Source organism: Hetaerina americana, unplaced genomic scaffold, assembly GCF_022747635.1.
Source record: "Hetaerina americana unplaced genomic scaffold, ioHetAmer1.1.p SCAF_3, whole genome shotgun sequence".
In the NCBI taxonomy this organism is placed as follows: Eukaryota; Metazoa; Arthropoda; class Insecta; order Odonata; family Calopterygidae; genus Hetaerina; species Hetaerina americana.
In genome coordinates this window covers 109,081,436-109,105,587 of record NW_027286874.1, presented here as the reverse complement: position 1 = coordinate 109,105,587, position 24,152 = coordinate 109,081,436, and the positions used below count along the sequence as shown (strand labels likewise).

The following is a 24,152-nucleotide window of genomic DNA, read 5'->3' as shown; positions in this document are numbered from 1 at the left end:
AATGTAAATGGAACCAATAGGCAGTACAAATTCTCAGAAAATGTCATTCCTATAAGTGATAGCTGTAAATATTTAGGTGGATATTTAACCAAAGATTTAGGGTGTGGGCTGAACATGGAATACATTGTTAAGAAAGCTTTCAAAACTGCATTGAGTGACGAGAAACCTTAAACGGAGCATTAGAGCAACTATGGAAAAGGCGTATAAGACACTGGTAAGACCAGCTTCAGAGTACTCATCACTTGAATGGGACCCGCATGAAGGACATATTACAAAACTGGAGAAGGTACAAAGAAGAAAGGCTGCCAGATATGTACTGGGGAAGCATAGGAGGATGGTGAGTCTAATTAATGAGGTAAAAATACTGGGCTGGGAACCTTTACAAAGTATAAAAAAAATAAGCAGACTTTGCGGAATGTATCCAGAAGGCAGAGAAAGCTTGGGCAGAACAAAGGAAAGAGGTGGGAAATCCAAATTTTTTAGGGGGGAAAGGTCACAAATTCAAGGTAAAATGCCAGGCACAAAGAACAAATAAAAAAATTTCATTTCTTAATAAAACAATTGTTGATTGGAACAGTTAACCAGAAAAACTATTAGAGCCCTTTCCTAACAGGGTAAATACTTTCAAGAAACAATGCTAATAATTTATATAATAATTTGATTGATGTGTTGCTTAAAATTGTACGTAACAGGTTAGTTTTCATTATTTTCTTGCTGATTGGGAAACTGATGTTGATTAGATGGGGATTTTCCTTTTTTTTGTGCTAGAGATTGGTGTTTGGAAGTTTCCTTCAAGGGTATTGTTTCTTTTCTGACTGATTTTATTTAATATCTTTTGTGACATTGATTGGATTTGAGATATCATGTTATTTCTCCAAGGCACATTTGATATTGCGTAAAACTTGGGACTTGTGTGCCACCTGCAATTGTCTAACAGCACACGTGCGTTTTAATAATAATAATTGTGACAAGATGGGTCCCTTCTGAAAGAAGATGTCGAAAAGAACTTATATTTGTACAGGTAACAGTACGAGAGAATGCATTGTCTGACCACACGCCTATTAACTTAGCTTCACCTTTCAGAAATGTTAAGCCCAAAAGAGCAGAGCTTAATGTAATGTGGAGGTCATGGGAATCTGTTCCATTGTACCATGCATATGAGGCATCCCCCTAATAAGGCAGTAGGGATGCATGCCAGAAATTTATTTAATAATTATTCTGCATTGCATTTTTTTAAAACTTTGAATTGTCAGCAAAAAGAGTAATGTATGCTATGGCTATCCACCAAAGCATAAAAAGTATGACAAATTATGAATTATAGTTTTCCAGGTAATATCTTTATACTATGACATAAAATATCCATGTTGATGGATATTATATCCTGAAAAGTAACAGGAATTAGCTAACATGCGATTATTTAATCCCCATTGGTAATAGAAACTCAATGTAGAGATATTTTGTAAGTACCATGAGCTCTCAGTACATCTTAACTTCCCCTAAATGCACAAACGACGAATTTTTCAAAGTCATAAATGCTAAAATACCGATATCACTACAGTGGCCGATACATTTCATAGACCTTTGCTATACACAACAATTATTGCCCATGCCTTTTTCATAAGGGATTTGTTTCACAGAAAAAAATTCTTCCACAAAAAGAAAAACAAGAAAACATTACCCATACAGGTCATCACATTATTTATTACACAGTGGCCAACATTAAGAGTATGGTTTTTGCACAACTGCTGCTTAACTTAAAGCCCTACCAGTTGGATAGGACTATAGGTAAAAGCAGTGCACAGACAGCAAAGAGGCCAAGGCAGAATGGGAAATATTTTTAAAAAACAGACCAACCTACCTGGTTCTGCTGTCCAAAGGCACTGAACCCCATGGCCTGGCTACCAAATGCATTTGTGGCAGATGCACCTCCAAACAGAGTACTAGGCTGCGGTGCGGCAGCTGAAATAAACAAAAAAGGCCATTGTTGCCACTAAGACACATTACATTGGGCATCACGCCATGAGAAATCTATGTGCACTGTCCCCCATTCATGAGGTTGGTTTGAAAAGGTCAGGCAAAACTAAGGAAATGGCACCACTGGTGCACATGTTAGTTGTTCTCAGATGGTAGCATCTCTTGAAGGAACACATACTAGGTTCCACAGCCAGTTAAATCTTTTACTGGGGTGTTTAGCATCCATCTGCATCAAGCACGTGCATCGAAGGCAGGATTACAAAAAATGGAAGAAGGAACACATTTTACGTACAGAGAAAGAGTATTTTACGAAAGGCAAATTATTAAAGGGGAATCAAGAGATTACTGAAGAGTAATATGGCAAATATGAACCTCTGATTAAAATGGTTTACAAGAGATTTTATTATCTTGAGAGTGGCACATGTATGAGCGCAAGTGTCAATGAACTTTTTGAAAGCCCTCCGGAGGTCAATACTCCCAAAATCATCAATCAAATACATGCTACGTGTTAGAGAGTGGATGATAGAAGGTTGAAGGTTCGGGAGATTCCTGGTGCTGTGGGCAACGTACATAATATTTCATTCAAACATAAGGATATGAGTAAGCTATTCCTAAGAGGGGGACCACAATTGCCCACATGAAATCACGTGACTTGTTAAGGCCAGATTGCGATCTGTTTTGAATACATTCTCAGGATGTTAGGAAGCTTTTTTTCACGGCAAATGAAACATAGCTACAAAAGTAGATACCTGGATTCTTCAAAGCAATGGGTTGCAAGGGGGGAGTCTATATCAAACAAGGCCAAAAGCTTTCCTTCAGTTAGAATGGTTTTTTGGGATTCACATTCATGGATTAATCTCTGCATTGACAGAAAAAAGACCAGGCTACTACAGGTGCATACAAAGTATCATTATAAGTACTTTGTATTACTGGTGCAAACTGTAAGAAATATCTCCACAATTGACTTTCAAAAAGGCCTCTTCCATTTTGAGAATGCCCCAGCTCACTGTGGTACAGTTCCAGACACAAAATTGACGGACTTACAATTCCGACATATTCCCCTTTCCTCCCAATTCACATTATTTGATTCCCTTAGACTGTGCTCACCATTAAATGTTCTCCTATCTGAATCAATGACTCATGGAAGAGAGATCTTATTTAGATGAAAAGGCAATTGCCAAGTTTCCAGAGCTAAAACAATCACATTATTTGGAAGGAGTTAAAAAACTGGAGCATCACAGGATGAAATGTATAACCTAAAGAGGAAACTATGTAGAAAAATAATCATGGAATACATACAAAACTTAAGGTTCTTAAATTTTTGATCTCGGAGATTTTTTTTGCATCTCCACTGGGTTCCTTCGTCATGTTGTTACTGCAAGGTTAACAGGTTTTTACTAATTTTACAGAAACTTAACAAATGTTTAGATAAACACGCCTCATTTCCTCAGAGCAGTTAAAGAGTCTTCCTTAAACAGAAATTTCAAGAAACTTCAAAGGAATAGAAAATTAAAACACAAAGATTGCTTTCAGACTGTAACTGTCTAGTGAGTATAATTTATTTCATCCATTTATGTGATAGAGCTCACCTCTCATTATGTTAGAAAAGTGCAAGATTGCATGAATATTCATAGCAGAATAGCAATCAGATACAGCAAATCATCAGATTGCAATAACAGAAAACTAACTTATGAGAGAACTGGAGCTATGCACGCTATTGGCCTGAATAGAAGCAGCCAACCCTGGATACAAGCTGAGCCCCCAAAATTCTCTAGCATTTTTAAGAAAAAAGTAATTTTTAGATTTTCCACTGAAACATTCTATGTATACAAAGGCAAACCAGAAAAAGTAATACATTACATTTTTATGCAACTGAAACAAGTAATAGTTAAGTAATAATAAGGAAGATAAACATATAGTTACATTTCTTAAACATGAATTACTTTCCAGACCCTAACTGTAAAACCCAAAAATTGCTGGATGTCGTCTACCAATTTTTTGTTAAATATTGCAATGGACATCAATATGGTGACAAACGCCTCCAAGTCTGCTTTCCCCTTAGGGGTTTTATTTAAGCACTCGTTACATTAAGATACAGTGTATGCTCCAAAGATTCCCATAGCCACCTTAAATTTAATTCATCAGCATCATTCAAGTCTTTAACACCACATCTTATGCCACTACTGCACGAGTCAAACAATGATAGCCATTGCTTTGCAATATCTTAACTTGAGCACTTTGACTCCATATTTGCATCATATCCAGCACTAATATTTCGCTGCCCACAAGTAAATCACATTTAACACAAAATATTTGGTCATGAATGCTCCACTGTTTCAAAATCAGTTTTCCTTTCTCTTTTCAACTGCACCTCATATAAACTATAACCATTATACCTATTGTTTTTCATACCAGATGAGTACAGAAATCCATCATCAAATCATTAGTAAATGTCTGCTTAGTTAACACACCAGGTTTTTAATGAGCCCAGAAATTTGATATCTTAACTAAAAATATTCAGAAGTAGTAGATATAAAATTAATAGAAATTTTTTTAAGTAATGAAAATAATGCCAACTTCTCTCATCTAAAGCTGTATATCCCACAGAATTTTTTTAAACAATTCTGATGGTGTTATTTTTATTACAAATTATGACAAAAGAAATTTAGGAATATGTCCATTTTGTTTTCACTGAATCTAGTTTAAGAATATAGGTATGAAATGCAAATTAACAAGTTATAAGCTCTATATAATATTTTTCACATTTTATCCACAGCAAAAGAATACAAAAAATGACAATCATGAACAATTTAGGTTGAAATCTAAAAATTAGAAAAGCTTGAATTATAAAAATTTAACATTATTAAATGGAAAACCTTTTTTAATTTTTATTGCTACTTGTGAATTAAAACCTAATTATCTCATGATAATTGTGTCACAAAATATGACCACTCATCCAAATTGAAAGATTTCTGAAAAGATATTATCCAAAAATGAATTTGGCACTCACCTCCAAAGGGTTTGTTTGCCGCATTGGTTGCCCCAAAAAGATTGGATCCTGGAACAGAGAAAGAGAAACCAGAATTGGCAGATGTTGTGGTCACAGCTGAAAATCCTACAGCAGGAGTAATACCAGTAGCTGGATTACCAAATAAACTCCCAGGTGTGGTACCAGTTGTTCCACTGCCAAAAACACCACCAGTAGCACCAAATCCTTTAAAAAAAAAAATAAGGAAAATTATTGAGTCAATGGGACAAAAATTTCCCTTAAGTATATAGATTAATTTTATCTGGAGAACAGCTTTTATAAATATGTTACCCTAAGTCTGTATCAATACAAATAAAATAAAAGTTACTCAATTGTTTATGGTGTACAGCTTTTAAGTACCAATTCAAATATCGGATACTGTGGCATGCTCTCATTTATGGGAATTCCCTTTATTGCCTTGTTTTGCCATTATTAATCAGGGTAAAATTTACTTTCCCAAGTCAAAAAAATATTTTTTATACAGACTGACGCCCATTAATAACTGCTTTAGAATGTAATTTTTTTTTTAAACCATTGATAATATTGTTTTATCCCATAGGGTCATATACTACCTTGATCAAAAAGTTCCCGGAATAACCACCGTGTGGCGCTCCCATCGTTCCGATTTGAGTTCTGTTTTTTTTGTTAAATTGGTACATCTGTTGTTGATATTCCCTTTAAATCTTAGTGTCATAACTTGACATTTGCAAAAGTTACGTAGCCAAGAGTACATCTATCTCTGTGTGTGTTGGCGATTTTTTACAATTTCAGAAATGGATTTAAATTTGCAACAACGAACTTGTATTAAATTTTGCGTAAAAAACGGATTTAGTGGCGCACGGACGTTGGAAATGTTGGAAAAGTGTTTCGGCAACGATTCTCTAAAAAAAACGGTCGTTTACCAGTGGCACGAGCGGTTCAGAAGTGGTCGTGAGTCAATCGAAGATGATGAACGCAGTGGCAGACCATCGACATCGAAAGTCGGTGAAAAAATTGATAAAGTAAAAGAAATGTTGGTCAATAACCGCAAATTAACCATCAGAGAAATAGCGGAGGACTTGAACATTGCCTATGGATCCGCCCAAGACATTGTGGTTAATGATTTGGGTTTCCGTCGTGTAGCATGCCAAAAGACCTCAATTTCATGCAAAAAAGAGACCGTGTTGACGTCGCAAAAGACATGATTTGCGAGGCTGAATCCGATCCCACATTCATCAAAAGGATCATTACTGGAGACGAGACGTGGGTTTATGAGTACGACACGCAATCCAGACATCAGGCAAGTGAATGGCGTTCACCAAATGAGCCGAGACCAAAAAAACCACGTCGTTTTCAGTCAAAAAAGAAGGCAATGCTGACGGTTTTCATGGATTACAACGGTGTAGTGCATCATGAATTTTTGCCAGAAGGCCAGACAGTAAACAAAGAGTATTATTTGGGCGTTATGAGACGTTTGCGTGAAGCAATTCGCCGAAAGAGACCAGAAATGTAGGCAGAAAACTCGTGGATTTTGCACCAATGATAACGCACCGTCGCACAGTGCTATCATTATTCGTAATTTTTTGACGAAAAATGCAACAAATACCATCCAACAGCCACCGAATTCACCTGATTTGGCTCCCTGTGACTTCTTTCTGTTCAATCGAGTTAAAAAACCATTACGGGGAACGCGTTTTAGCAGCCGAGAGGAAGTAATGGAAAAATCGCAGGAAGCACTGATGGACATACCGAAAACCGAATATAAAAAATGTTTCGAGGATTGGATCAAGCGCTGGCATAAGTGTGTTGCAGTCGATGGGGATTACTTTGAAGGGGACAATATAGATTTAGATGAATAAACTTGTATTTATAATTTTCTGAATAAATTCCGGGAAATTTTTGATCAAGGTAGTATTCTACGGGAAATAACCATCCCCCAGTCAGATAACCCCATCTTCGACAAAGATACCATTTAGTATAGTCCCACATAGCATCAAATGCGATTTGCACTTTGCATTTGCAAATAGTGGGAAAACAAAAATTAAATCTTGAGCAGTATGAGGTTCCACAAAACTCATCTCACCAGGTGTCACCACAGAGTTGGGGGCTCCACCGACGCCCCCTGCCACACCGCCACCCCTCCTCCCGGCCGCATAGTCCTCCATCCTCAGTTCCTCAAGGGACTTCGATTCATACTCCTTCATGCAGGTGATGCACTGATGCCGGGTGTTTATCGTCTGCTGTGCACCATTCTTAACCATGGAATCCGTCCCCATTAAGGGAGAGAATTTCACCGGGGTCCCCGCTCCTGTGGGCGCTCCAGGATTGCTTCCAAAACCTTGATGAAAAATTCAATAAAGATGTTCACCACCGCTACAGAAAATTGTCTTTTGATTTGTCTAATGCCTGACTGTCCCTTCATCATTTTAATTGTTTTATCACATAGGATCGTTTATCCTATGGGAAATAATCATACCCCAGCCAGATAGCCCTATCTCAGACCGAGATGGCATTTAGTGGCATCAAATGTCATTTGCTGTATACATCTAGGCAGAAGGGAAGTAAATGGGAGTCAATGAGAGAGAAAATGCCCCTTAAACTTTCTAAACCAGATCATCCAACTGTCAGTAACCTGGCATTGGATAATTGACAGTTTAAAATAATGTACATTGCAAATAATAATCCAGAAACTGTTTCTTGTTTCTGTAAAAATACCTACATTCATATATGATTTTTTGAGAAAATAATATTACTCTCGGGCTGCCCTAATGCCATTATTAACAAGTCCACTGTGCAAAGCCTCACTTTCATCATAACCATTAGAGTCACTTCTATGAGTCTGTGAATATGGATTTCATCATTTTTTCCATCATTTATGCATTATGACTTACTGCATATGTATACACTGCACTTGTATGAAAGATATACACAAGGTGTAATTATGGCACATGGTTGTTTTTCCAGATTATGCTGGGGAGATGCTCTTCAGCTAAAGGCCAATTTAATGCAATGGAAGCATCTACATTATTTATTTATCATGCTTTATGCATGATTACAATTTACCAAATAAGTCAATGGATTACTAACAGCTATATGTCAATCAAAGACTTTTTTCAAGGAACAAGCAACACTAGGAGTTCAAATAGTGGAGTAATTTTTGGCTTAAACCCAAAAGATTATATTAAGTCTTTGTGAAATTTCACGTAGACAATGCTACCTGTTGATTAAAAAAAAATGTAGCAATATGTATTAATGGTTCAGGGATATTGCTGAGAAATGATCGTTATTCCAGAATCCTTGCTTATTCTAAGGGAGCAGGTAAAGCACACAATTCCCCTCAACTCAGCAAATGCGTTGGGTGGTGCTGGGATTGTTCCAACCACCCTGTCATTTTGAATACCCCTCATCTGTTTCCGCCAGTTCGAAAGACACATGGAGAGTAACTAATCACAACCAAGCCCTGATACCCAACTCCCCTTCAATGGCTCCCTTCTGCAGTCAAGAAAACATGCTTGGAGGCTTGAGCACCCACGCGGCTACACTCACAGACCTATTTTGAGAATGACACTGGTCATTCACACACTGCATCCTTAGCCATTGACTGTGATATAAGATGGGCAGAGTATTTTTGAGGCAATTTGATTATTTGGAGGCCAATTGAAGATAAGTCTCAGTTTCAATGAGCAATAGTAATGCATTGTGGATCAAATTTCTTGAAAATGACATATTTACTGTGGCATAACAGTTGACCATCAAAATGACTATTTCAATGAGTGATTTCTCATTTAACCATGGTGACTATAGCAATGGAACATGGATACAAAGAAAGGCATCAAATTTTTCATGTCCTTTGTGGCAGCCTAGACAAGGTGTGGATTAGTCATCGAAATGGGACCCAATCACTATCATTCTGAGAAAATGAGACATTACTCTGTGTGCAGGAGGGGAGGGTAGAAGAAATACCTGTCCATGAGTCAGTACTGTGACTGCTAGAATTAAGATAAAATTAAAATTCTAAAAAGGTTGAATTTATTCACAATACTACTTTTCAAGTTTATCATAAAAAGTCACTGGATTTTGGCCACCAACAACGCAAAAACTCACTGTATATTCACCAAAATTAAATTAAAAATTCATACTTAAACTTAAAAAGGCATTCAATCAGCCAATGATGCAGTTAAAAACAACATTCAACTAAAACTTATTCCTCTAAAAATTAATTATATTATAATTTGTAAATGGATATTTCAAATCTTGATATAAAAGATCAATTTCTTTGTTACCTGAGAGATTTGGCCTGTTACAGTACTCTTGAATTAGAGACTTCGATATCACTCGATTACCTGCAGAAAACATTCCCCCGGAAGTGCTGCCGAACAACCCCCCACCAGTTTGTTGGGTGGAAGTTGCTGGCTGCCCAAATCCACCCAGGGTGCCAAAAGCTGAAGCCTGTTTCGGGGCACTCCCAAAGGGGACAGCATTTGATGTGGACACCTGCTGACTTCCCACGGGTGCCGTGGATGTCGAGGCAACTCCAAAGAGCCCTCCCCCGGCCGTGGCTCCAGTGCCAGGCGTCCCTGCAGCAGCTCCAAAGATGTTAGACGTGGTCGTGGCCGATGAAAATCCTGAATACATTTCGAAGATTTTTTCACCATGCTAGCACAAATGCCATTTCCCCAAACTACTCATCCACTAATCTATTAAACTTTGTTTGCTATAATCCTGCAGTATCTTTTCAATATTGCCCAACTGTACTTATCTTATTGTTGCTCAAACATTACTGTTTCATGCTTGGGCACACTAACTATGTAGCCATTGCATTGCTAGTAGTCAGGCTCATGATGACATGCATAAATGAATCGTTCACATATGCTGGGAAAAATATTTGAAAATATTAACAGGCTCAAACAAAAACAAAAAAGGCACTGGCAACTCAATATTATCAAAACAAAAAAAGTCATCGTTAAAATCCTATATTTCGAACATGGGTGAATTTTTCGAAAGGGTCCCTTCAATAATTTACATTGATAAAAACGTATTTCCTTACATTATCATCAACATTAAGTGAAATCTTTAGAAAATAAAAATTTGAAAAAAATTAGAGCCACCTTTTTTTAATTCTATGTGAAATTCACCATATGAGCTGGAAGCCCTTAGCCATAAATATTCAATTTATGAAGAGTGTATCCCTTCGAACAATTATCACATAGATAATTCATAATTGAATATCGTTAATGTATTTACATAGCTCATCCAGAAAAACACGCACACTTCAGTGTTTACTGACTGGGAGAGCAAATTCTCATACTACTGGTCCATAGCCATATTAAGATGTGACAATATCTGTTACAAATACCCGTACATGTCATGCCATTTATACAATTTTCCAGTCTTTTCGCAATTTTTCCATCTATCAATAACCCTCCGCTACTTGGGTGGACCTTCTGACAAAAGAATTCCAACCGGTGATGATTCCATCACTGCATTAGTTTGTCGGACACCATGAACATCACGGTTTCTGACGGAACCATGGAGAATAGAAAGTTAACCGTGGGCGTTTGTGGTCTCTGCAATAAATGCATGAACTGGTGCAATCTGGTGGCCATGACGCGGACTATAGCCCTGCCCAGTAGCAGCGCTAGTTGCCTGAGACACAATGAGCCCTCTGTCCTTGGCGGATCATTAAACTGTGCATATGGTGCCAGTTATGTTAGTTTCTGTTGTCCCTGTATTTACTGTTTGTTGAAAATGGTAATTGACAAAATCACAGAGCAACCAATCAACATCAAGTATTTTGGTGAAGTGCAGTAAAAGTTATCAAGAAATTACTGAAATGTTGACAGCTGTTAATGGTGATGATTGCACTGAAGAAAACATCCATTTTCAAGTGGATTAAGCATTTTAAAGACAAGAATCCACGGATGACGCAAGGCCGGGACGACCTTCAATCACCTGTGTTGATGACAACATTAATCGTGTGCCGTCCCTTGTACTTACCGAACATCGAAAAACTGTCCGAATGATAGCTAATGAATTGAATTTAGGAAAATCAACAGTGCCCACACTATTTAAACCGATCATGATGGATGGACCCTTCACCATGACAATTGATTGTTCGCCAGTTTCTGACCAAATATTTAATCACCATCCTTGATCATCCACCTTATTCGCCAGATCTCACCCCTTGCTTATTTTTACCTATTCCCAAATGCAAAAATGAGGGGACACCACCGGGAGGATGTGGACACACAATAAAGCAAGAAACAACGAGAAAACTAAAAAGCCTAACTGCCAAGGACATTCTAGAATGGAGAGTACTTTGAAGGGGACAAAATCGACGTAAACTAAATTTTGCAAAATAAAGTTTTTAATGGCCTTGGTTCGCATATTAATTGGACAGAGTAGTACCTCCAAAAGCTGGCTGAGCTTGATGTCCCATTCCAAAAGTTGTTCCAGCGCTGGCCCCTCCGAAGAGACTGCCACCTTGGGGAACAGCAGCACCACCAGGAGCCCCTGCGGCTGCACCACCAAACAGAGATGTGGTGGCACCAGAGCCAAAAACCGGCTGCCCAGGAGTGGCAGCCGGCTTCCCAAAAGCAGTGGCCCCAGCAGCATTTGCCATCCCTGTGGCACCAAACGGTGTCACTCCAGGAGTTGCACCGGCACCGAAGCCTACAATGGAAAATCACATTTCCATTAGTTTACACATCTCTGTATTGACAGAGCATGTAAATGCAATGAAATATCTCATCTATACATTATTAATAAATAGGGAAGAAATAAAACATTAAAGCATTACATTCTACTAAATTTCATGTTAGGGTTTCAATCATTGAGTCAGAACACTAATACATATTGAGGTCTATTTGAAAGGTTCCCTAACTTTTTTAATAGTATGCCTCCCGAACTAGTGAGTTTCTTCAAATCAGTGTGCCTTCCTCACTCATCAGACCTGGCCCCATGCCACTTTTGCTTGTCCCCCAAACTAAAAGCCCCACTCAAAGGAAAAAGATTTGCCAACATTCCAGAGATACAGAACAATTCGACTGAGGACCTTATGAGCATTCCGGAGGAAGCATTCCAAGACAGTTTCAAAAACCGGAAACATTGTTGGAATAAGTGTATATTGTTGGGGAGGAGACTACTTTGAAGAAGAACCTGACCAATAAGTTGTTAGTGAAGTGTTTTTTTGTAATAAATAATTTCGTTAAATTTTTGAACAGACCTGGTAGCGTAAATAGCAAGTGTTGTTTACACCTGCAAACTGATACAAAAATGAAATTTCCATATTTATATCAGTGACATAGACTAAAGGAAAAGCAGTGCAGAGAAGAATTTGGACCTGCAGAAGCCATTTCAAAACCTTGGATTATTCCAATGGTTCATTAAGTTACAATGATTGGATATAATTGGAGTCATCTGTATTAATCATACTGGGGACAGTTCACTCTTTATTGACTCTCCAAAGCTTACCTTAATGAATGATACCTTATGTTAATCTGCTACTGATTTTTCTCGCCTTGCCACATATGACAGTTGAAATATAAATTTCCTACCATGAAGAACTAGATAGGTATTACCGTTATCACTACATAGAATTGTTTATCTATTTAAACAAAACTAAACCCTTCATATAATGAACACTGCAGCTTAGAAATATCAGTTGTCATTTATATTAAGAAGATAATGTTCTCACAAGGGCACTAAGAGTATATTCAACGCTAAAACAAAAGGCTGAATCATAAATCCTATGACGAACTTTCATTCCAGTTAAGGCCTTTCGTGTAATTGCACTGGTTTTTGAAAATAAAGCTGTTTTATTTTTTTATCTTCTTGATACTATCACGGGATTTCTTTCACCTAAATTTACAGAACTTCTTTACTTTTCCAAAGAATGATATGTAAGACTGTCAGAAACAATAGAATTCCCTCATATTTTCAGTACAAGAATTGATACCCGTACACGTTTCACTCTTTCTTTTAATTGCCCCTATTGAAATGTGATGCCAAATTATCCAGTGCATCTGGTGAACCCATGAAAATTGTTGGAAGTAATGATTTCTGTAAATGTCATGACAGAATCTCTAATATTTACAGCTACAAAGTGCTTTCTTACCCACAGGACAACTATACACACAAGGTGCATATGCAAACTCCACAAGTAGTTTGCTGCTTTCGCCAATAATTTCGTCCTAAAATTATTTCACCTGATGATGATGTGCAGCATCGAAACCATGGTTGTAGGACATTAAAAGTGTGTAGAAGTGTACAGTTTCCGTTATTTTTTACCCTCATCTAAAATTATTTGTTGACATAAGAAAAAGAGGCCAAGTGAAATCTTACTTTTATTATTTGGAAACTCAAGAAGAGAAACTGACTCTAAAACAAGATACTACATTAAATACTAAATGACTAATCAATCAACTTGGATTCTTTGCACACATACTGCATATTACATAGGGTAGGACAATTCATTCTTAAGAAAATATGGAAGTCCCAAGGACACTATCAAACCAATCTCAACGGGTCATTACAATCGGGTTGCTGGAACCACTTTCACAAGCTGTTCACAAAAGAACCACTATATCATGCATGAAATATCAGAAAAGCTACTGGTGGAATTTATGAATTATTATGAACAATATTATGGCAATGTGTATGATGGCTGGCACTTCCAACAGCTCACCCACGCGCAAAAGCATAGTTGAATTATTGCAACTCGCACATGATTCTGTTGATATTTACAGACGTACAAGGGTCGTCCGTGAAGTAGCACCCATTCATGCCGTATGGAGCACTGGTGATGCAAGTCGCCACTGTTCAATCTCAAATGCCTACAGTTGTTTGCCTGCTCAGTGTATGTGAAGTTTCATAATGCTGCCATTGTATTTGCTGTTTCTGATTGAGTGTTTATCAACGTGAAAGAAAATTGCAAATGCTGCCACTTGTGAAGGTAGGGCAGTAGGCAGATTTCTCAATTCAATAAATCTGCAACCACATAATATTCACCACCAATTGAAGGTTTATTCAATGTTATCAATGAGTTATCAGTCTTTGGTGTCATAACTTCAACTTGGGGATGGAGAACATCCAAAATGACAAGACGTCATAACATCCACAATCCAGACATAACATTCAGCCAGAGCTGGGAAAAAACAACTTACCCAAAAATTCAAAAGGAAAATTTTTCACCATCCACCCTACAGTCTGAGCTTGGCTCCTTTAGATTTCCTTAATTTTTCAAAATTAAAAGACTTCTTGGCATAAATGAAATTTCAAAGTCATCAAGAGCTTGAAAAAGGGGTGACTACTTTCCTGAATGGATTGGTGGCAGAGAAATATGAAGCTTGCGTACAAAGACTTGTCATGCATTTTGACTAATGTATAAATTTGCATGGTGACTGTGCAGCAAAGTAGTTTAAGCTTTCTAGTTAACATATAAAATATTTCATTCACTTTCTGTACGTAGGGTCACTTCTATACAACCTTAAAATGCCTTTATAGCATTGAAGTTTCAAACCACTGACCTTCGTAACTGGCAAAGATTAATTGTTCAACTTTACCTTAGGAGAAAATATCTCACAGTTTGCCATAACAGTAACATCATATCCACCAATGAGATCAGAAAATTATCAACAGTCGCATCTGAATTAAGGAATTTAACAACCTCAATCAATGACTAAATAACGGCATTTGCTCTTAAGCATCAAATCACAATTTGGCTTCAGAAAGCATGCTGAAGAGGCCAGTTTTAGTATTGAGACATTTCTTCCCAAATTCTTATCCAATCTCAAATCCTTAATCAATTATAACTGACAATTATATCACTGAATAAAACATAATAGCTTTCTGGAAAATGCTGAATTTTCATGACTGGTATTATCTGTACAGTGATACCCTTTGATGATAGTTCTGAGCACTTCTATTTTACCTATAAATATAATTTTGGTATTTTTCCCCCTATTCCTTCAAAAGGCCAAAAACCCTTAATCAGTAAATAATCATAGAAATCTATGAGTTACAGACAAAATCCGATATCTTTCAAGAATAATGAAGAAGGCAGCCACACACTATAGAAAAAGTATTCCAGCTGATCGATAAGAATATGCAGCACCAAAGAAAATATACCACAAAATTCTTCAAGTTGCAAAAAAGTCCTTTGACATTAAAAGAATACAAATGTAGACACCAACTAAATCCAGGAAATCATTAAAGAATCCAAAATCTTCCATTTTCAATTACCCGATCACTACCCTCAAACCCCAACCTCATGCAATTCACTTTATTTGTTTCCTTACACTGAATTGGAATTGAACAACATTATTAATAAATTACCAAATGAAATTAGCTATGGCTTAGAATGTTTTCCCAGTAAAGTCATAAGAACATCAGTTATTGTCATCAAAAAACAAATTTTTTCCCATTAGAGCATTTTTAGGATAAGGATATTCCCTGATACAACCACTGTTACAGTTATTCCTATTCACAAATACAAAAAACACCGTATGAATTCATGTTGACCAATTTCATTATTGACCCAGATAGGGAAAATATTTGAAAAGGTCTTCTACAGCTGACTAGCATAATACTTTAAATCTTTCAATATGCTGTCCCCTTCACAGCATGGGTTCAGATAATCGAGATCTACACCAATCATACAGGGACTCAAATACTCTCAAATTTAGATGATAGAACAGAGACATTGGGTTTATTCTTTGATTTACCTAGGGCTTTTGATCATCTTAATCACCAGCTACTTTTGTTCAAACTGGGACTTTATGGTATAGGAGGTATCCCCCCATTAGTGAATGGAATCCTACTTCAGTTCACAGCACCAACATGTTGCTCTATATAAATATAGTACTCCATTGGTTTGTCCAGGTGAAAGAGCCACGCTCGGTGTACCTCAGGGCTTTGTCTTGGGCCATCTATTTTTATTGGACATTAATACCCTACCAGATAGTCTAGTTATGCTGATGACACCAATTTTATTGTGTCTGCCTCATCAGCGAATCCATTGTCCCTCAGGGTAGTTCCTCAAACTGAACCTTGACAGGCCGGGCCTAATTTTTCTCTGAAAAGAATAAATTCCCTGTCTTGATTTCAACTGAAGCTAAGGGTAGAAAGAAGCCTTCCACAAATTTCTTGCATGAAGTTCCTAGGAATTACCCTGAATAAAACTGCAAACTGGGATGAATACATTATTGAACTTTGCAGTAAGCAAAGTGTAGTATGTTCCTCATTAGAAACAAAGCATTCTGTAAATACTGATGTATTAACATCTGTTTATTATGAACAATTTTATTCTTATGTTGTTTCCAGCACTCTGGTCTGGGGTTCCTCTTCCCATGCTGATGTTATTTTCAAAATACAGACACGCTTCATATTGCTAACATCCTATGCCCCTTATGATACCCTTTGTCACCCCATTCTTAAACACTGAGCATAATGCCATTTTCATGCGTAAATATATATTAATGTTGTAAACATGAACACAAAAAATAATTTCCTTCAGTATATGACAAATAGCAATTATCACTGTCACCATACTGTGAATTGCAAAAACCTTCTTCAGAACTTAATTATGACATATCACACTGTCCATGGGCCTAAAGATGCTTAATAGACTTCTACCCGAGATCAAGAATAAAAAAAGATGTTTTCAAGAAAGAGTTTTACAAGTTTCACTCTATTAACGGTTTTCCTCTGTTTGTGAATTTTGCCACTTGTAATAGAATTATAAAATTACAAGTCTGATGTTTTCACTTCTGTCTTTCTTATATGCTACATTATTTGAATTTCATTATAGGAGTCACCAAACACAAAGAAAAGTACCAGATAAGGGTACACTATGAACATGCTTAAAAAAAGAGCATATGCATTCTAGCATGCAATAAAAACACAATGCATTACAACTGCTAGTCATTTAAAAATTCATTCAATGAATAATAACACTTAATTAGGAGTTTCCTGAGTTTCAATTAGAAATTGTCATTTATGCCTTACAATAATTATCACTTGTTTTGAATTGGTGTGGTTATTTGTCCTAATTTCTTATTCCCATTGCTATTGCCTTTTATAAGACATTGCTGATTTATGGTAACTTGAGTGAATGTGGTGATGATTTCTGGTTGAATGAATCTGAGCGAATATCACTATTTGCATGAAGGAGATAAATATTGCTTTTGATGAAGACAGACATGACAAATACATGCTTAGTCAGAATGGTAAGAACATATAATTTTTTGAATAAGGGCCTACACTGCGTGCTATAAGAAGCACTATGTACACATCTATTAAATTTTGTTTTAATTAAGAAAACTTAGTGCAGCATGCATGCAGCTAAAAAATGTTAGTTTTTAGGCATGTAATTAGTTGCTGGATTAAATAAAATACAGAAATAGGTACATAAAGTAAAGGCTTATATAAATAGTCTAAAAATCAAATACATTTTTACATGATGTAGGTATGTTTGAATCCCATAGGAATCTACAAACATGCAATAAGTAATACTGAAACCTATATGTTCTACTTGTTGAGAGAAAGAGCATCAATTTTGTAGCAAGAACTGGATAGTTTGCAACATTATTTTGCTACTTTGGAAGGCAGACGCTATAATCATGCAAAATTCCAGGAGATGGCTGAAAATTCACTAAAATGGACAATTTAGTGTGACTATCACATTTAAATTAACTTACTGCGCTACATATATTCCTTGCTCATGAACAAAAACGTTTAATTTTGTGCAATAATTTCAAAACTGGCAAGGCATAAAAAATTTAAACAAGAGGGTCAGCTAATTTGCAGTTTCATTAGAGGTAGGCATTGCTCATTACCCACCATTACTTCATTGTTCACATTTTCTAAATCTGCAGCTGATTCTATTCTCTATTGTTCATCAACTAACCAGAAGGTAAAAAATGGGCTGCAAATAACTTACTTCTTTAAAGTCGCCAAAAAATCTATTTTGTAGAATACAATTTCAATCTAATATCAAATCTTTTTTCTTTAGTTGCAGCCCAATTTTACATGAAACACAGCAGCACTTTTCAGTACATGATTTAGAATTCTAATAAATTATACTACACTACTTAACAGTCTTTCTCATTTTCTCTAAAAATTGGGATGCATGCAATAGGAAAAAATAATACCATTCTATACACTGTAATTATCTTATAACGATAGAAGTAGAATAAACCCTTACTTTCATTGGTCTACCTGCAATCTATGAAAATGTAAGACCAAACACAGGGTGATATTAAGAGTACTCCTCGGTTGCTTAATTCGATTGAGCCAAGCCACCCAATTTTCTTCGGCATATTGCTGAAGCGAAATTTTCTTCATAACCTAGCTAACATTTATGATAAAACCTACACGCAATAAATTACAAGGAATAATATAATTACAGGTTACACAAGAGTTTACACTATGAGAATTATTGATATGGACTGTCCAAAACATTCCAACTTCCTTCAGCTTATAGCTTTAGACGTCTAGTAAAAACTTAGAACTATTCGTACATCCCTCAAATCTGAGTTATTTCCTAATTAATATTTCATACATCAGTAACGGGTATATTACTCCACACCGGCTACTGAATAAATGAACTGCTGTGGCTATAGTCAGTTCTTCGTCAATAAAGAGGTTTAGTTTTAAAACATTGACTTAGTATTGCAATGTTTATTTCTTATGTCAATAATCCTTTGATCCTTAACATCAGTTCCAATGGAAGACTTCTACCTCACAAGATGAACATATAATCGGACAAATGTAATTGGGAACATCATTTATAGAAAATCATTTCGTAGTGGCAATATTACCAAAAGTTGTGGCTCCCGATTGACCAAAGGCCGTCTTGTTATCTCGGAACATTTTGGTGTTCTCGTTTCGTCTAAAAAAAATGGACAAATATTTACCGGGAGGTCAATAGAAAATACAGTTAGCTACAAATAAAACATTAAAACTGATTCAACCTTTTTTTTTCGTTTTTAGGATTTTGACATGACACACTTCTGCAATCACTGCTAAAAGTAGAACTCAACAAACCGCATTTTCGTTCTGCCAAAGGTTAACTTACGGCGTCACAAAATTTCAATATCATCTAAGCCAAAACAAATTAAATAAACTTACCAATCGTAATTTAAAGAAATGTCAATTCTCAAGAGTATAATGAAATAAACGTTTTATAAATGCATCCCGCGCAAACATCAAGCATGGTTCACAACACTTTTCACCAGCATGTACTGCGTACGCCAAAGCGTAACAACTGACGACCGTATTTCAAAATGTCGGGTGTCGTTAATAATTTTGAATTACAAGAGACAATAACGGGAATATGATTGAGCTTTTAAGTTTGGATATTTACAGCGTTCATTTACGGACATGATTTGTTCAAACTGATGCGCAATTGATTTTGATGCTGGGGAAACAAATATTACATATATGAATACATATATTTTTATATATATACACGCATGTATGTGTATGTACATCCTCTTACGTATATACGTATATCCATGTGAATGAATATGTGTAGGAATTGAGATAGACACTGTCGAATTATATAGATGATGACTCGAGTTTGTAACAAATGATTCTCACGGTCAAAGGATTTGGAAATTCTGCTTTAACCTAACTTTCTAGATATTACAGAGAAGATGCCCCTGTGTTTATCAGCCTTGCCACCCAACTTCACTTCGGGATTCACTTTCCATGGTGGAAATCTTCCGATTTTTGTACCACAATTTTTAATCTTAGTAGGGGACAGAGTTTTTTTAATGCCCAATGAAACGCTTCAATGAACGATGCATCTCGCGCAAATGTTAACGTTGGAAACTACATGATGAATTGAAGAAATCGGAGTCATTACAATTTGATCATGAAATAACAATATGCAATATGAACTTTAGTGGTATGCAACTAAATATTGTTATGATTATACTCGCTAAACATGTAAACAAAGTGTGTCATATCATCGACAAAAATCGTGTCAGCACGCTCATCCACTGCCGGGAGGCGTAAGTGTTTCTTAGGCCCCTCTGGTACTCCTTCAGTCTGCATCTTAGAGACCTCCCAGTTTGGCCGATGTAACAATTCCCATTAGTACATTGTATCCGGTACTCCTAATGGCCGTGTGGTAACTTGTCCTTAGCCTTGGGAAGCAGTCCCGGATTTCCTTTACAGAGCTGAATCTCGTTAGGACTTCGTGCCGGCCAAGGGTCTTGACATATTTTCTGTTGTGCCCCTGCTACGTACAGAACTGTGGCGTACGTCGTCGCTTTTCTATCTTCCTCAATACTTTTTGGCGCCATTAACCCACTTTACTTCTTGGAGATCTAATCGAGGGCATTCCATCCAGAATATCCGTTATTCTCAATGGAGTGAACCGAACACGGCTATGGCATCACGATTAGCAAAATAAAAATAATCCCAAGAGAAAACCGTTACTTTCCTATAATAATACGGGAACTCTTAGTAATTACAAAGAACTCGCAAAACTTAAATAGGGAAGAAGGTATACCCTCTCCAACCAATGGAGGGGATTATTCTATCACATCCTCAGACCGAACAATGGTCCTGAAAAGGACCTTATAGACAACCAGCCGTCCAATCAACACACACATGGCCCTATCAAACGTCTCTCTCGGCCAAATCTCAACTGAATCACTTTGAACTGAATATCCTCTGGAACGAGAATGAAACTGTCATCATCTGAAGACAACCAAGACAGGGAAACACTGAAAGCCTTCAATCAACTCGTCATGGGGAAAAATGTTTCAAAGGGATTCATGATGTAGCTAGAGAAGGAATAAGTAGATCATCTATACATCTAGCCCAGAGTAGAGCATTCACTGGGTGACCAGAAAGGAATGGTGGAGGTTTGTGTATGAAGGGGTGAATCTACTTCTTATTGAACAGCCTATGAACTACAGGTGATGTTCATTGTGGAAGGAGTTGTAGGTTAAAATACAGGTTTATAATGAGGGAGATTCAGAAGAATGTCAGTGGGTGAATATGTGGTTTGGGAATAGGGATATATAGTGGAGAACTGAGGGATTGAGGGGAAAAGAGGACGCAGTGGCCATCATCATTTTATCCTGAGGAAGAGATATTGAGGGGAGATGGCTGAGAAAATTGTCTTTAACATGGGATGGTAGAGTGGATCAGCAGGCGGAGGGAGTGGTTGATAAAGGCCGAGATTCTCTGTTGGCAAGTTACAGGAAGAAACATTTGGTCAACCTGGTATGTCAGCTTTATTTATTGGGGGCAGGATGAAAAAGTTGGTAGTATCTGGGTGAAGTGGGGTAAGAATGGGATTATCTTTGAGAAAGGAGATAATTTCTACCTGGAACTCTTTCTGTTTAGTCATTTGGTTGCCCAGCCCTGGTGGCATTGGGGTTATGTCCTCGCCTACCAACCCCGAGGTTGTGGGTTCGATTCCCACCCAGGTGGATTTTCCTCCATCATGGCTTGGTTGTATGTAATAGTCTTCAAAGCAATGTCTGTAATGCAAGTGTTTGGTGGAAGAAGGGACTATAAGTCTCAACCTCACCCAATTAAGTCAATAAATAAATAAATTTGGTACGGGCTTGTGAGAGGTGATGTTGGAAAGTAGTGCATTTGCTTTTTTGTTATAACTCAGCATATTAAGAATGACAAGCATGGAGCCCTAATCAGCTTTTGCCATGAATAGATCAGGTTGTTTTTTCAAGAATGTGTTCCCTAGTGTAGATAGGTCAGATTTGGGTTTTAAAAAGTTAATGAAAGAGGGATCTAAGACAGTGGAGAGAAGATTAAAACATATTTCAACTGGGTGAAGGAGAGAAGTCATAGATAAGGCTAAAATTTGGAATTATGGACTATTTTCCATCTTATACATTACTAGAAATTTAACATGGCGAGGATGGTCACAAGGCTAACTCTCAGGGAAGAAAAATAGGAGAGACCTTTGATAAGAGGAACATTTGTTGAGGGTTAAATAATATGGATGAAAGGTTCAAAACAACAATGTTCACTGGGTATTGTGAAACTTCTTGCCACATGGAAGGCATGGGATTAGTGTTGGGGAATGTATTATGGAAAAACCTGAAAGGATGGCACAGGTGAAGTGGGAACATTGAAAAGGGATGCAAAGTCAGGTTTTTAGAGGGGCAGCAGTGGAGGAGGTAGGGGGATGGTGACTGAGCATACTGGCAATGGAAGGCCATGGTGGAGAACATGCATACATGGGGCATCAACAAGTTGTAGAGAAAATTATGAACTTATGTGTGAGGAAAGGGAAACAGGTATTATAGAATAAAAATAGGAACATATGAAAAAAAGGGATACCAAAAGCTGCAAGTCTGCTGATAGGAACAGTAAATAGGAAAGGGCAAAGAAAACAATGGACTCCTTTTGAGATGATTAGAAAGATAATAATAGAGAAGGAAAAGGAAGAATGCCAAACACAAGATTTAGGTAGAAGGAGGTAGAAAGAGTTGAATAATTATCTAAACCGAGATACTAATAAGGTGAAGAAGAAAAGCATGGATTAGGAAGTTTAAAAAAGAAGGGTGAAATTGGTGCTCTGTAGTTAGGTGAATGCAATGTCAGGAAGTAAGACGAGAAGATCTCTGTAAACAATCCAAGACAAGTTAGGAAAATTGTTGATTGAGCCAGGGAAGGTTTAAAGGAGATGGAAGGAATACTCGTACACAGAGGAAAAATATGGTTAAGACATAAGGCTTGTTGGCTTAGACATAGAATGAGAATGTGATGTATATGAAGGTAGCTTAGAAGTAGGCTTAATTGATGAATAAATAGAGCATTGAAGGGAATTGGAACTATTTAATTGTTAAGGAAATCATGGGGAGGAGATTTTTTATGGACTAATTCGTGGCATTTATGAGGGAGGAATTTGGTTGGAAAATTTCATTACATCAGTGTTAGTTCCTATTCCAAAAAAGGGTTAGGCAGCTATGTGAGGATTACAGAACTAAAATTGTCATTTTTCATGCAGATAGTGGGGATCATCAAGACAATTGAGAGTTGGGCAAATGATTTCTTGGGTGATGATTTTAGGGTTCAGAAAGGGGAGAGGCACACGTGATACCATAGAGGTCACTAATATAGAGAAACATAGAATACAATTATGTATTTGTCTCCTTCATAGACATCAAAAAGGCACTTGATAAGAGTGAATTGAGCAAAAATTAATGAATGCACTGCAGAAAATAGGAGTAGATTGGAGACTTAGGCACAACAAGTAAACATCTCCAACTGCTCATAAGCAAGGGGTGAGTGGACAGTTGGGATAGGCAGTCTTATGAAGAGGGGTGAGATTGGTTGTGTCCATTATAGCCCATTCTTTTCCACATATATTTGGAGGAAATGGTTAAAGAGGCATGGAAAGAATGGGATTTGAATGTGAAGTACAAAGACCTGGAATAAGAATCATTGCAAGCAAAATAAATGAGGTCTCTGAGAAAGAAAAAAGGTGACTAATATTAAATAGAAGTTCATAAACTAAAGAAGATGAAAGTTTGCCTATCTCAGAAATGTTTTGGACTTAAATGCTCAATGTAGTAAGGACACAAGAAGAAATGTATTATGCTAAGTAGCTGCTACGAGGAGGGAGTTGATGATGGGGATGCTGAGTAAGGATGTTATGAAGAGATAAGTAAAAACTTTGACATGGAGCCTGGTTTTGAATAGGATCAAGACATCAAAGCATGACAATCGGCGTGGATGGGAGGCTTTCAAAATGTGGATGTTGAGAAAGGCTGAAACGATGAAATTGCCACAAAAAATGAAATGGAAAACAGACGAGTGCTAAGCTGCTATTTGCTAAAACAGACATGGCGGAAGAGGAAATGGGATCGTTTTGAGAAATCTGACATAGGCAGGAAAGATGAATGCAGAGTATTTTGTTTATGAATGGGATTTATGAGACTGTGATAGGGGAGAGGCTAACGAGGAAGGGGTAGAAATAGGGTAGGCTTATTGGGCAGAAAGAAGGGAGAAAGGAGCATGCAGAAATGAAAGTTTTCATGAAATGTCCGATGTCAGGTGGTGTTTTGTCAATAGAAGCAAAGACATCTCATTGCATGGTTTGTGTCCATCCGAAAACTACCTTAAATGGTAAATTACCAATTATAATATAAATATACACACCCACTCATTTTAAGTATTG

The 24,152-nt window shown here is 37.1% G+C and overlaps 1 protein-coding gene across 2 annotated transcripts in view; it reads right to left on the bottom strand.

Moving 5' to 3' along the window:
- Nup98-96 (nuclear pore complex protein Nup98-96) overlaps positions 1-19,224 on the bottom strand; it is a 75,672-nt gene extending 56,448 nt beyond the window's left edge. The window contains exons 1-8 of one of the 2 annotated variants that reach the window (XM_071587172.1): positions 19,112-19,224; positions 18,802-18,872; positions 11,390-11,653; positions 9,325-9,606; positions 7,065-7,319; positions 5,123-5,188; positions 4,985-5,032; positions 1,859-1,959 (exon numbers count right to left, since the gene is read on the bottom strand). In XM_071587172.1, the coding sequence (XP_071443273.1) occupies positions 1,859-1,959; positions 4,985-5,032; positions 5,123-5,188; positions 7,065-7,319; positions 9,325-9,606; positions 11,390-11,653; positions 18,802-18,853 (1,068 nt within the window). In that variant the 5' untranslated portion in view covers positions 18,854-18,872; positions 19,112-19,224. Of the gene's footprint in view, positions 1-1,858; positions 1,960-4,984; positions 5,033-5,122; positions 5,189-7,064; positions 7,320-9,324; positions 9,607-11,389; positions 11,654-18,801; positions 18,873-18,954; positions 19,053-19,111 lie in introns of those variants that run through there. The other variant, XM_071587174.1, reaches the window with a different exon arrangement.
- Between the last annotated feature and the right edge of the window lie 4,928 nt (positions 19,225-24,152).